The 16002-nt window shown below is 36.0% G+C and overlaps 1 protein-coding gene across 1 annotated transcript in view; it reads right to left on the reverse strand.

Annotated features, from left to right (window-relative positions):
- Nucleotides 1-16002, reverse strand: part of LRP12 (LDL receptor related protein 12) — a 52226-nt gene that overhangs the window by 12933 nt on the left and 23291 nt on the right. Inside the window, exons 2-4 of the mRNA XM_032181229.1 lie at nt 11212-11268; nt 3144-3279; nt 1036-1238 (exon numbers count right to left, since the gene is read on the reverse strand). Of these exons, the coding sequence (XP_032037120.1) occupies nt 1036-1238; nt 3144-3279; nt 11212-11268 (396 nt within the window). The remainder of the gene's footprint in view (nt 1-1035; nt 1239-3143; nt 3280-11211; nt 11269-16002) is intronic.

A 16002-nucleotide genomic window follows, 5' to 3' on the forward strand; every position in this document is an offset into this window, starting at 1 on the left:
GTGCAGAATACAGAACAGAAGCAAACCTGGGTTAGAGAACAAAAGATCAGTGCTTTTACCCAGGCTTGGTGGAGTAGTTTTGAACATGGGAGGCAGTGGATAGGTATAAGAGAATATGAATTGTTTTACATAGGACAAGAATTGAATGCAGGTGTGCAGAGATCTGTAGCACTCCAGAGAATGGAGTATAAACATATATGAACAAGAGAACACAAAACCATTACAAAAGCAAAGAAGAATCTAATCTGGTGTTTTTGATGAAGACTCAGAACACCATGATCATGCTATTAAAAAATTCTAGAACCCCATAAGGCCAGAAAACAGTTTTGAACTAGTCTTTATTCATGACTGGCTTCTTCCTGTCTCTCTGGTCAACAGCTACGAGAACAAAAATTGCACACGAAACAAGTCTCGAGGTATTACTGTTGGTAACTAACTCACGTTGCATGCTTGAATTATTCAAGAAAAAAGTACAAAACCATGTCTGTAATTGGCTAAAGTTATCACAAATATAATTTATTTTTATATTTAAAGAGATTATATATACCAGAGATAGGAAAAAAAGACAATTTATGTGAGAAATGTAAATAAACAAATCAAACAAAAAAAATACATAGCCAACCACGCTATTTCTTCCCTCTCTTGCCATACTTATGCTACTAAGAAGTCTACCTAACTATTTAACAAACTCATTTATTCTGATGGAGGAAAAAAAATCAAATCGTAGGCTATGTGGAAAAAAAAACAAACAACATATTCCATTTACCTAGTATTAACTGTTTTTTTTTTTCCCCAAAAAATCATTGTTTATTAATTCTGAATATTACTGTAAATTTTATAATTCCAACTTTGAATACTCAAATTGTGATGGGATTACAATACTTCACACAATGTATATTTTCCCTGATTTCAATAAGGCCTGAACTGACTACAGGAAATGCATATACTACACCCTACTACAAGGAAATAGGTCTTAAACCAGAAAAGAAAACCCATGAAACTGTAAAGTTGTACTAGGTATCACTTGAAACATACCAGCAAAGTAGGCTAATCTGAAGCCTTTTCTGGAGATGCTGTCATCTGAATGAAATCTGATCCAAACATGATCCTGTGAAGAGATGTATGGGGAAGGAATGGAGGAGCCACATGCTCTGTAGCCTTCAATATTCTTGTAGCTTCCAATTGTCAACCAATCTGAGCTGCATCGGCGTGATCCCTGAACATCAAAATCTTGAAAGCTGAAAGAGAAGAGAGGTCATAATTGCTACTGAACTTGGCTATTCACCCAACCAAGCTAATGAAGTACTATACATAAAAATGGAAAGTAGCTGTAGTACTCTTCTGGTCTGAAATAAAAATAACAATACCTTTTAATATTACCTTTTCTATCCGGGTAAGAATACACTTCAACCTTGTGGTGTTAACACTCTTATGTTATAAGGGTTGCAAGAATCCATTCTGTCAAACACAATATTGCATTAAAAGCTCGGTTTTGCTTAAATAAATAAATAATCTTTCACTTTAATGAAATATTTTAAATAATTCTATTCATGAAATTGCATTTTGAACCTCATTTAATGATTTTCATATGCAACTAAGTGATTTTATTTAAACTAAATTTCAGCAGAACTTTAGCTAATACTACACTTTGCCAATGACATGACTTGACATTGCAAGTCCAGCTAAATTGTTCAAAACTACTATTTAAGATAAGAGTTGCCCTCAGTTGCACTACTCAGTTACCCAATGGATATGTCATGGAAGATATTACCCAAGCTTTGACAACAGCTATATAAAGGCATGCTGCCATGGTAATGAAGTGCAAAGGGGAAATAGTCTAGGCAAAGCAGGTCAGCACAGACAACAGAGCTGTAAACCAGAAATGAAATGTGAAATGTATGCTAGGAAGATGAGTGGAAAAAAACAAGGTGCGAGAAAAAAGAAGTTTTATTAAAAATAAATTGTATGAAAGATTTTAGAAAGCATTCTAATAGATGTGCACTTCTACCTACTCTACATCGTGTTAATGACAGTTTAACATTTAGTAGAAAAATTGTTTAAATTAAAAAAAAAATTAAAGGAGTAACTGATGTCAAAGCAGATACTTCCTAATGAAGATCTTCTTCTTACTCAGCAGGTCTGTATAAGAAATAATTTCATTATCAGGAGTATGAGCTGCCTATGAAGCAGTACCAAGTTGTATCCTGATGCTAGAACAAACCTAGATTTCTGTTGTGGCATTAATGGAGAATGAACTGATGAGAACTTGCACAATTTTTTTTTTTTATATTACTTCTTTCCAAATGTTACAAGGTACCTGAAACTGTTGTGAGTCAGGACTTCCAAAACCACATTTGTTACCTATTGGTTTATTATTTATTCCCTGTTACTTTTAAGCACGTCATGAGATTTTGTAGTAATGAAGCATTAGAGAATTGCCCATACACATTTTTGAATAAAAGATTCTTATATTTCAGAGAAATTAAAGAGGTCAAATAAATGAGCATACAGAACATACTTACTCTGGTTTTCAACTCTGCAGTTTTGAAAATATACTTAGGATGGGGAGGAATGGGCATGACAACACCCAGCTTAGCAAGAAAATGATCAACTTTAGCTTTATAACATATCTTTTAATACTGACAGTTACAATACGTCACAATACAAGTAATAAAATATATATGAGCATTTCGACTATAGTCTTTTAAAATTAAAAAAAAAAAGCCAGACTCATTAACTTATGTAAATTTAGAAGCATATTTTTAGAAGCACTCATATTTGTCCCAGCTTTACTATTATTTGGAAAGAGTTAGCTCTTGCTTCCATACTACTGAATGGAAATGGATGCTAATTTCAATCATTTCAATAGCTCTTACTGCTTTCAACAGAAGTTGTGAGTTGTCATAATTTGAAAAAAAAAAAATCTAATTTTTATCCCTGTACATAGAAGCATAGAAGGTTCAGAAAACAAATGTTACATGGCTATGTAAGAGTAACTTAAACTTAAAAGTAAAAAAAGGGACAAAATGGAAATCCTACATTTACAAGGAAGATAGAGGAAATTACTACATACAAGAGACCAGTCAAAAATACCCAGTCAGTACTTCTTCAGTCCATGCAGTTAATACAGGAACCACCATTACCTGATAGTGATGATCTCCCCTGGGTTTGCATGGATGTACCAACTACAGTTGATTCGGGCAGGATACTCAGAAGGCCACCCTGGACTTGTGATTGTCCCACTCGGTGATCGAATTTGTTCTGGAATATCTCCACAAGCTAAAAAATATGCATATAGAAAGCACACAGAAAGTAATATGATTAATTTTTAAACGGCAGTAGGACAAAATCAATCATCAGCACTTATCAGGGAAAATATCACAATGACTTAGATGAGGTAGCAATAAAAACAAATGTCTAAAGTAGCTGCTAATGGACATTCCTGCACCTGGGGTGCAATAACCCCAAGCAGAGCTACAGGCTGGGAGAGGAATGGTTGGAAAGCTGCCAGGCAGAGAAGGACCTGGGAGTGATGGTGGATAGTCGGCTGAATATGAGCCAGCAGTGTGCTCAGGTGGCCAAGAAGGCCAACGGCATCCTGGCTTGTATCAGGAACAGCGTGACCAGCAGGGCTAGGGAGGTGATCGTCCCCCTGTACTCAGCTCTGGTGAGGCCGCACCTCGAGTACTGTGTTCAGTTTTGGGCCCCTCGCTACAAGAAGGACATGGAGGTGCTTGAGTGAGCCCAGAGAAGGGCGACGAAGCTGGTGAGGGGCCTGGAGAACAAGTCCTATGAGGAGCGGCTGAGGGAGCTGGGCTTGTTCAGCCTGGAGAAGAGGAGGCTCAGGGGTGACCTTATCGCTCTTTATAGGTACCTCAAGGGAGGCTGTAGCGAGGTGGGGGTTGGCCTGTTCTCCCACGTGCCTGGTGACAGGACGAGGGGGAATGGGCTTAAGTTGAGCCAGGGGAGTTTTAGGTTAGATGTTAGGAAGAACTTCTTCACTGAAAGGGTTGTGAGGCACTGGAACAGGCTGCCCAGGGAAGTGGTGGAGTCACCATCCCTGGAAGTCTTCAAAAGACGCTTAGATGTAGAGCTTAGGGATATGGTTTAGTGGAGGGCTGTTAGCGTTAGGTTGGAGGTTGGACTCGATGACCTTGAGGTCTCTTCCAACCTAGAAAATTCTGTGAAATTCTGTGAAAGGCCATAATATGACAGCCGGAAGATGTCCTCCAATGTTTCCAGTGCAGAAGCTTGTATTAATATCAGTTAGCATACCACATATTATTACATTTTTTTTTTTTTTAAATATTAACACACACTGATTTTTGACATCTTTATTCTGTGAAATATTCACTATTTCCTAATCTTATTTTTCAGCCTTCACAAAAATTTGATTCAATGTAACTGAATGCATTTACACCTTAAACAAATGAATTGGAAAGTGAGAAATAAATTAAAGCAAAATAATCCAGTAGCTGAAATTTCCTGTCTTACAAAGACCCAGTGCCCAGCCAGCCTTTATTTAAATACTGCCTTCCAGACCTTGACATGGAAGTGATCTTCACTCACAAGATTCCCAGTGCTTGGATGGCAAACAGCACTTATTGCAACATACTGTGTTTATAAACATTAAGTTAGGCTTACAGGAATTTATTTTTAACAGGGACTTGCATAACTACATTTCTGGTAATGAACTGGGAAGTTTATATTTATAGGACGAATTCTATGCAACCGGAGTAACTGAACCATTTGTATTTTTACTTTATTATAGGAGTATCTTTCTGCAATGGCCTTAACTCAGCTGCTTGTTTCTTTCACTGGAGTGTTCTTAGTGCTGCTAATTTCATTTGAAGTAATGTTCTTATAAATATTTTTTTTCCCCTCCTTAACAGCCTTATACTAAACAGTTGTCATGTACCATATTCACAACAGTCACATAGATAGGAAGACCAGAATGCTCTCACTACAGGGCTTGAAATGATGACCCTGTTAAGTCTGAGAGGTCAGAAAACATATTCAAAATAATTGCCCACCTTTCTTTTATCTTAAACTTTCATCATCGCTTGTCCAAAACTTGTGGGCTCTGTAAGTTTACTGGGAAAGCCAACAGTTACACACAGAAGTAGTTTAAACACAAACTGTTACAAATTGGGAGGCATTTTCATCATTGTCTGTTGAACAAAAACTTTAGAATGTTTAAAATTTTGGATACGTTTGATTAAAATGACAAATCAGAAACTGGCACCGTGAAAAAAAAAGGGGAAGAATAAATTGCACCTGTAAAGACATAATTACTAAAATTATGTTGCAATAATGTAAACAAGTTATTCCTTTTGTTTTCCTATTTTAATCCACAATCAAGCCTTTAGATAATTTTTAAAGAGTACAGGGATCTGAAATTATTGAACAACTCTAATACAAGGTAATACGAAGTTATATTCTTATATGATTGTTATCACAAATATTTTAATGTAGCATAACTAACATTTCTAAAAATAGGTTTGAAAGGATTAAAACACAAAAATACTGTCATATGCCAATATCTTCTGCATTAGCTTGAATATATAAAGTTAGAAACACAAATTAAACAACATTGCTTTTAAAAGTTTTTCAAACATTCCTTATTACAGCATAATTCATGCTGCACAATGAAGTATTAATGTACTTCAGCCACAGAACATAGGAACCATCAAAATACCTTGGACAGAAAAAGTCTCGAAATACAGAAAGATATAATTTTATTTTAATAGTTAATTAACTATTTGCTCGAAGATTTTTTGTTTTAGTTTCCAGGAGGCCCTATAGGTGGTGCTCCAACACCACGGTATTTTGGAACGCTGCCCTTGCACGAGCAACCTGGATACATTTTGCATCTGTTCAGACAATAAATGGAAGGACTGGAAAGAAAAACTTCACAATCGAATGTTGCAATAAAAATCAATTTTTCATCGGTATGAAACTAAAACACATGCAAAAAAAAAAAAAGGTAAAGCATGTGTAAAGTGTTTTGTACCAAGCTTACAGATGTTGGTAAGCAATTCCACACACTATTTGGTTGGTACTGATATAGAGTTCAGCTTAAAATAAACTGCCTTCAGGTGAAATTTATATTATTAGAGCATTCATCTGGTTTTGGATGTTTACGCACTGACATGTTAGATTTTGCTATCAAAAACCTCTCAGGAAGCTTTTAAATTTGCCTGACAACACAAGAGAGGATAACCTCATACTAGAACATCAAAATAATCCACTCAACGTATGTTCATTCAATTTTACAACGCTCACCTCCAAAGACTTCAGCATGCTATAAATATACGTATAGCATGTGTTTGCTGAATAGAAACCTCCAAACACAGCTATCAACTGTAAATTACTATTCAATTAGTTTTGCAACTTGCTACGCTGGCACAGCGCTGACAGCTACCATGTCTCAGTCCAGTCCCTGCAGTAGTACAAGCAGAAACTTTTACTTGTTACACAAGCTTGGAAGAAATTCCACAGGGAAAGCCTGTATAACCAAGCTGGTGTTTTCAAAGCACCCCGAAAAGTTCTAGTTTTCCTAATATTCAAGCTTTTGTCCCCCTGCACCCACCTTTTTTTTTTTTTTTTTTTTCCAGTACCAGCTGTCTCCCTATACTTTCTGTATTTTCACCTAAGATGGCTTCCCCTCTCTTTCCACCAAAGCTACCACTAAGAGCTGAGGGCAAAACATGACCATTTCCAGCCTTGTCTAATATTGGAAGAGAAGCAGAACACGGATGGCATGAGGAAGCAAGGACTAACACAAGCACTAAAACACAGGGTGAAATGAACAATATGCTGAGACAGAGAAGTCGAACTGAAGAGTGTGCATACAACAAAGTGGGGGTCCAAGAAATAAAATGAAATGGGCTTGAAAAGGGAACTGCAGCTACCTGAACTGAAGGTTCAGATAAGCTCAATGGCTCAATGTACCTCCATATCTGATATACATTCATGCACTAAAATCTCTTTCTTACAACGAAGGAGACATCAGAAATCTCCCATTTGCTTGAAAACTTCATAGAAGTCATATATATGTATGTGTATATATATATATACACACACATATATATGTATATGTATATATACACACACACATATATATGTATGTGTGTATATATATACACACACATACATATATATGTGTGTGTGTGTGCGTATGTATATGTGTTAAGGTAGAAGCTGCACTTCGGAAGTGCTGTCATCTTGAGAGCATAATTTCTCAGGAAGATTTAAAATCAAATACAACCTTCTGAAATAAAACAGTTGTAAAGGGCATCTACTTTATAAAGATAATATCAAGCCTTTTAAATCAACTGCTAAGCCTCTGCTTAACTAGGATGTTTCTTCTAAATCTTTTGACAAAAATATAAATTAACATATATTTTATTAATCTGTTTGTAGCTATGAAAAATGTGAAGAACATCAAGAAGGCCAGGGACTCAAAAAAAACAATTCAGGTGATGTCACATAAGGCTAGACTTTTTACCCTAAATTGTGGAGATTTTGCACTTCTAATTTCCATTGCTAGCAGCCTCGAGTATTTAAAGATTACAGGCAAACAGACCAGGTTTTAAAGCATTTAAAATATGTAACAAAACAACAATATGAACATTAGAGTCAGAAAAAAAGGAGATGAAGACCTAACCAGGACAGAAGTACAATACAAACCGAGAAGGCTCAGAGGATGCACAGCAATTTAAGCCCAGGATGTTTCTAAATCTCCCCCTGCTGGTGGCTACAAGGCTTTGGGTGAGACTGACTCCCTTCTGTACAACATGTTTCTACGTGGGTGTTACCTCTGCCTACGTTCCTCTCAATTCCCCTGACACCACTGCATTCTTTCGTACAAGTCTCCTACCTGTTTTAAATTCTTTCCTTTGTCAGCCTTTATTTTATTAACAAAATATTTGTGATTTTGTTTGTTACTTTTCCCACCTCTGTTCAGCAGATTGCAGTAATTTACTTAGGACTGAAGACGCTTCACAAACAAGAGTGCAAAATAATGGTCAAAAATACTGCTGAGAGGATAGATTCTGCACGTGGTTTTCTGGTGTATGTATGTAGATTTTCTTGTAGAGTTTTTTTTTTATTATTATTATTATTATTATTTATTTTTATACGTGTTTTACAAAAGGTTTCCTTACTCCCTTCTTGAAATGTGTTCACCACCCTGGGTTACAGAACACAGAACATACCTATAAACCACCTACGGGATGTTGACTGGTAAACAAAAGAGAGCCAATGAAAACTTTATGGTACAGAACTCAAATTTCAAGTTGTAACAAGAAAATAATTAAGAAAGTTATCCAAAAATTCTGTAGCCAAGAGAGGTAAAGTACCTGTAGCAACAGTGAACAACATGTCAAAGAAAAAAGTCACTTCAGAAAAGCAGGGAGAGGGAGATTAGGGATTTATCTTCACAGTAATGCCAGGAGATTAGTTGAAAAGATAAAAGAATTAGCTTTCAATGTGAACCACAAGATGATAAGGCATGCATTATATTGGACATGGTAAGGACATGAATGCAGCTGGATAAATGATCTGAAGGTGTTTAAAACAGCTTAGAGTAAAAAGAGAATAATGTTATGATAAAGTCTAAACCATGAATAGGGAGGATAATTATTGCATTTGTAACTCTCGGGAGCCACTGAAAGTCTTATTTGGAGAACTACAGGGGAAGCAGGCACAGGAATCCTTGCCTCCAGGTCACGCTGAAAAACCTCTAATTTAAAATGCCCTTTGCTCTGCAACACAGGGACACAATAGATAAAAAGGAATCGTTATGAATTTACTTTATTTTATTATTGTCGTGAACAAGTTTTTTCTCCAGTACAGAAAGCCTTTCAAACGGAGGTGGGGGAATATAATTTTGCACTTGTGAAAATTATGGTGCCACATACCACAAAGACAGACCTGAAAATATTTTTCAAATTTTCAGATTTTGAAGGCATTAACACTTGTTCAGTAGTGACAGCTTATACACGAGAGACAGCATTCCATTACTGCTGTTGGTAGAAAAAGTGTGCTCATATATTAGAGGTTTACCTGCAACTTGGCAGATATAATATACAGCAGAAGCATAAATACCAAAGACCACAGAAGTCTCTGCTATTAAAACATAATTTAGTGAGGTAGGTCATGTAGCTTTACAGCAGCAGCACAACAGGAAATCTACCATCAAGACAATCATTTCATTTAAAATTCCTTCCCAGCAGCAACTGTCCAAGAAAATCTCCTGCCTGGTTTCAAAACCAAGTTAGAGTTGGAATTAGAAAGATCAAAGGCCAGCTGTCTTTGGTTCTATTTTACAGAAACTCTTTGTTTAAAATTGTTTTGCTAAATGTAAAACTGCCCAGGTATGCTTGATGAAATATAAAATCTCCAAGTCCAAACACATTTGGGAAACCCAAATTGTTTCAAAAGGAACCCAACAATTATGCAAGTACAGCCTCACCTTTTATACCTAGACTATGGACTTACACTTTCAGATGTATATACATGTGACCATAAGGGAAATGCCACTGTGTCTGCCTGCATGCTTGCTTTGTATGTTCACTAACAGAATCCCCCAGCTATCTCAAAATTCTCCAGGGTAATTTTTTTCATTTTACTCTTAGAATTTGTATCTTAATGTATGATATATTTTTATACATCCATAGATAAAAAGCCATTTTTCAAAACCCAGTACTGCCCAAACTATTTTTTTTTTAATATGTTTTATTTTAAAGGAAAGCCCTCGCTGGATCTTTCTTCCAAGGACCTAAAGGTCTCTCTAGCAGCTGTTGTTATCTTGCATAGAAAGTACGTTGTGTTCTCCTCTTCTTGGCACAGCCTGTTTGTGCCTGCTGGCCAAAGGACTGAAAGCAGAGTCAAAAATTCCATTCACCTCTTGCCCAGCAGATGCTTTTCTGCCTGTATTGTGACTAATGACAGGTCTGTTGCAGTAAATCTAAGTGTGAAATGTTGTTAAAACCTATGCAGCTTTCAGTATATCTCATACAATCAATTTCAGCAACAATTGCTCCTAGAGCAGCAAGTACCCGTGCTGTTATTTGTGTGCCATAAATGTACTATATATGATTCTTGGTGCACTATTACTGTTGAAAAACATCAACATTCTTGACGATGCAGCACAAGAACGGATAGCAAAGATCCTCTGTAATTAGCCTCTTAATAGTGTTTGTGTAGCAAGCCATGGAAGGGGGAAGAAGGTTGTACACTTAACAGAGACCATCAACTGAATTATATTCGTCTAAAAATTTAACTGCATACACAAATACAAACAGCAAAATATGCAACCTGTTGTCATTAAATGAGTTTGCATTTTGACTTCTATTTTAGGAGAACGGTGTCAAAATCACTTTGATTTACAAGGATTAGTGGCAGCTTTCCTATGTAAAGAATCAGGCTTATACTCTTCTATCCACTGAAGGAAGGTGGTCATCTCCTTAGTTGCACATATTCTGAATGTCTGCATCACTTAAGTGTAAAATACGACCAATAGGTCAGCTGACACTGAGGACCAAAAAATGTACACTGGGACCACCTAATGGCTTCACAGCCATACAGACACATCACTAATACAGGTCCCACCTGTAGCTGCTGCCCAGAAGAGGCCCAAAACTGACTTACAGGAAAAGAATGAAGCAACCTTTGAGCAATGTTTGCTGCTATTATGCCCTGTACTCTCCCGGCATCTCATCAGTTTCTCAGTTTCATGAGTTCTAAAATTTTTTTCTTCTATTAAAGAAAATGTGCAGTCAAGTGTACAGTAGTTTCAGTTACTGCTTCAATCTAATCAGGTGAAACGCATAACTCCTGGATTTATATTATTTGATAGAAGCAGTGTCCAAAATTACATTTCAATAAATTTCATTTCACAAAAACTTTACTGTGGAAAGAAAATATCAATTCAACTTAAACCAACTTTTCTCTTAGTTCAATGTTTGTATGGAAAAATAATTAAGCAGTCCACTTAGAAAGGCATAATCTGTTCATGAGCATGCAGGTATCAATTTTATCTTATGAGAATTTTTCCATGTTCCAGTTGCTTCATTCCTTATTACATGCTGCAAAAGGCAGTAATAATTTTTATAGCCAAATATCTCTTCATAAGATACCAGGTGGCTTTCAATATTTACTATTTAAGTCATGCATGAAATTTAAACATTACAAAAAATGACTTACCCGTTGACACTCCTGAAATATGCACATTTTCAGAATGTTCTGCAAGAGCACCATTTCCTAAAATTAAACATAATGAATAAGCTAATTTCCAAGATAAAATTTGTAAAAATTCTTCAGATACCCTTTTACAGAACAGAAAGAACAAAACCGAAGTTATTTTAATTAATATTAAACATTACAGGGCCTAGGTTCATTTTATGATAAAAGTTAAAGAGGAAAAAACGGAGGAAAAAGTTATTACACAACAAAAATAAAAACAAGCATCACTAATGTCTTAGGAACAATTACACATATTAGAAAGTTAAGAAAGGAAAGAAATTATAGGAGCAGAGTTTTGAGAAACTTCAGACATTTTAAATGGCAGATTTTATGCTATTTTTCCACCATTTTCCTCTCAAGAAAGGTTTATTCCAATGCACCTTCCCCATCCCTTCCTGGAGACAAGTAAATGCTATACAAATAAAGCCAGCCATAGGAAGATATGCGTCCAATTTTTTCCTGCCTGTGGCCCATACCCCTTCACAGAAAGATGTTTCAGATACAGCCAAGAACTAACTACAGTCACAAAATCCCCATCAACGTTCTTTAAAACTGTACTTGCAAAGATGACCAACAGCAAAACCCATGTGCTCATCAGGAGTTAAAGACAACATTTGTTCCCTCAAATCTCATACTACTACATCCTTCTGCAAAGAATCTGCTAAAGCAAATACATTTACTGACAGGTGGTAGCCAGATTACAAGATGTGACAGATCAAGTTATATTTGTGCATTTTTCTCCCTCTGACCAGCTCCCATTCTCCTCTTTTACTCTGCATCTTTCCTTTTAACCTTTATTATTTTTTTAATCTTCCAGGTATTTCAGGAGAAGAGCAGCTTTTATACATAGACTGTTTTGAACACAGCCTGTGAATCTAAAAGTTTAAATACACCAACTAAACAACTTTTAACACCATGCCATAGTCTCGAAGTTTTGTTCTATTGTATATGTTTTTTATCACGCTTGTTTTCAAACATGCAAAATCAGCTGTTCTACCAGCAGTGAAATGTGTGTGTGATAACTTGGGGGTAACAAGAACCAGAAACACATAAAGAAAACTCTAGTTCCTCTTATATCAAACTTAAAGATTGTTAGAGTTGACTTTGAACATACACATTTATGTAAGACTCTCAAAGCTCCTCAGCTGCAGTTGTTATAAATAAATTGCTCCTGAAATTACTCCTGTGGTTGACAGCAAACACACAAAGAAACAGTTTTCACTTCCCAAAGACACAACACAATTAGAAGACTGATGATCAAACTTGGTAGAAAAATACCAAGTCTCCTTTTTCTTCTTTTTCAACCCAAATCCCTGGGTTGAAGTGATGTTTTTTTTTTTTTTTTTTTTTTCCCCCCGTATTTTTACATACTAATTTCACTACAGATATTTGCATACCAAATTTTTTTTTGGTCTCAATCAAAAGAAGTCAACATTGTAAAATTCCCCTCTATGTTCAAAAGGAAGAAGTACTTTAGAACAACAAAAAAAAACCTTCAAATACTGTATTAGCGAGCAACTATTTTCCAGTAATTTTTTTTTTCGAAACTAAAATACACCTGTAAGTTTTAGAGAGCTATTCTCCAAATACTTTCTCCCTTTTGTATATAAATTAACGTGCCAAGGAATGTTTCTCACTCTGACGTCATGTCTTCATAATACTTAGCTCTAAACTTACAAAATAAACACCAGCTTTGGTATAAAGTAATTTTACTTGTAACTGATTCCATAGAAGCATACTTCTGATCATTTTTTTTCCTATTACATCAATTAATATTAAGAAAAATATTGCCCTTATCTCAAGACCTTTAGTTTTAACTTAAAAACCTCTTATATTTCAAGTTACAGCAATTATTCACCAGTTCTGTATTTTCTAAAAGGACTTACTAATACATACAAAATGGATATACAAAAGATCCTGAGAAAAAATAAACTATCTATCAGTAATAACCAGAAGCATATTAAAATGGGAACTCACGCTCAAATCCTGTACACATTCGCTTAGAATTGGAAGAATAACAAAAGCAACTTATGTCAATATGCAAAATGGAGCACTTCAATATTTTCCTTTGAAATATGCTTTATGATAAAACAGCGTAACTTGACAGTGATGTCACATTTATTTTCAAGCTAGCTGCAGTGATTAGTCAGAAGCAATAATGTGTGATGATAAATTCAACTCCAATCCAAGCACTGTAATACTAAAAGTTCTTTTTTCATTCCCAATAATCTTTCATGAAATGAAAGATGAACCTTAGAAACTTCCCAAATTATTATTTCCTTCCTCTTTTATTGGAAACTGTCATTGAAATACTGTGTGGAGATACCCTTGCTAACTGCTGGCAACTCTGTAACATTTTTAGGCAATGACCCTTCTAAGATCTCAACAATTATGTCCCAGTTCCATATAGACTGAGTGCACTAGAATATTGATATATCAGATAATAGAGCAGTAATTTTCACTAAGATATGGTAACATAATTATCTTTGAAAATCCTTTTAGTCTATTTAATACAGCAGAGTTCGAGCATATAAAAATCTTCTTGTCGCCAATAAGCTTTTGTATTTCTTCACGTTTTAAAGAAATATTCAGTCCCTCTTCATTCCCATTTGAGCCTGAAGATTGAAATTGAAGCAGCTGCTATTAACAAAACTTGATAAAAGTTTGTCCACACCAGCTACAAGAGCTGGTAAAAGATGTGTGACAAGCTCAGTGCTGGAAGAAAGACACAAAGAAGCTCAGGCACTTGTTCAGTCTGCCTGCAAGAAATCAAATTGCTTTTCAAAACCTGACATTTTTCATCACTTTTTTGTCTGTTGTTGATTCCTTAAAAAAAAAAAAAAAAATCACTTGTGTAATCTGTACTTTTTTTCTTTTAATAAATATGATGAAAGGACAAGAGCTTTTTAATGCCATTGCAGTGCTGTTAAACAAATGCAAGACAAATTTAGTCCTGCACATTAAGATATAGGCAGCAACCACATTTAAGTTAAAAAAAAAAAAAAAAAAAAAATCATCAAACTAACAAGGCTCAAGATTAAACAGAAGCACCCCACATGGTTTTTAATTTTCCTTTGTTTGCTTGATTTTAAATCAAAATAAAATCTTTGCAGGGTATGAGATGCGTTAAACCACAAGTAAAAGGCTGAACAAATGCACAGAAAGCACTTCCAAGGGCTTTCTAGACAAGTGCACACGTGCTTGTTGTTATCACTGCTGATGATAGCTCTAAAGATCCCTTGACTGCAATCAAAAATCAGCCAGTTAGTTATTAAATGAGTTAAGACTGTTTACAGGGTACGTTTACAGAATGGAAAAGGTTTCGATTTCAGAGGTAAATTTCTGTCTCAACTAACTCTAAAAATCCCTTACATGTCCACAATATGGTTATGGCCTAAGTATGGATTGACTACTGATTCTCATGGACTCCTCCTGAAAACTCTATTTCATTTTCAAAGCACAAAACCCCATCCCTGTGACCTCAGTTTCTCTCTATCCCACTCCAATGCCCTGAGCTGAGATGCTGCCTTGTCTTCCCAGCAGGCAGAAACACAACAAGGAGCTCCAACAGCACAGGAATTAATTCCTTCTGATTTCTCTCACACTTGACTGGCCACAGAAAGCAGGCAAGACAACACGAGGTTTACCTGCACGTTTTTCAGCCCTTGGGGCATCTCTCCCCTGTTGGTCTATATGAAACCATGCTGCATGCATCCTCTCCACCACTCACACCCACAAAAAAAAAAAATTAATCCAATACCCTTACAATGTCACTTCCTAAAAACCTGGTCAAATAACCATGAGCCCTTTACTCCGAAATGGAGAGGAAAGCAAAACTAAATGGAAGATAACAGCCAGCCTTGGACAGTATTTGACTCATTAGTGTCAACTGAATTTCATCAGAGACAGGGAAGTAAATATAGGCTGGAGGGTGGGGCTCAGAATTTATCCAACCAAACTGCAGAGGGCAACAAAGGGGAAAAACTTTGAAAAAAGCAATGCTTTAACACCTGAAAAGCATGCTATGGTTGGAAAAAAAAATAGCTACAGGGTTCCATCTATTTGATAGCCACACAGTAGATGCGGTGCTCAGATTACATAGAGCCTATCCATAATGCAGCAGCCTTCATCTTACAAGGTCAGACCCCTACGAGCCTCCTGCCCGATGGCATGCTTGGTACATCTCTCTCAAAATGGAAATATCAGGTTCAAATGGTTGACTGCAGATAATTTCACAGCATAAAACGAAGCCTGCAGTACTGAAATGAACTTCTCTAAGTTTTACTCTAACGCCTGCATTTTTCAAGGAGAGCCAAACAGCCCCAGCCCCCAGTAACAATGACCCTCTTACTCAAAACTTTCAAATTAAACAAGAGAAGCTTCTGCATTCTAGATAAACAAACTCATAGGCTTCAGACAAAGAGTATCAAGTTTATTTTTTTATTTTTTATCAAGTTACTGCCCTATTTGAGATAGCAAATAATCACTCTTAATTTAAAACCTTGTCTTAATTTGACTAAAACTACTAATATGAATGCACACAATTGATAAGTGTTGTGGAAGTGCACCCTAAAAACCTGCTGTGTGTGAATTTGTCCACTGTGGTTGTAAAACTTAATTCTAAAAACTCAGTTTGGAACAGGAACATGGATCTTGGGACTGAATTAAATCCCAACTGTGTTCTAGAGAGAAATTACCTTGAATGTTGAAATGAAAAATGGGGAAAAAAATCCATAGTGGAAACAACCACAC

Source organism: Aythya fuligula, chromosome 2 (genome assembly GCF_009819795.1).
Source record: "Aythya fuligula isolate bAytFul2 chromosome 2, bAytFul2.pri, whole genome shotgun sequence".
Classification (NCBI taxonomy): Eukaryota; Metazoa; Chordata; class Aves; order Anseriformes; family Anatidae; genus Aythya; species Aythya fuligula.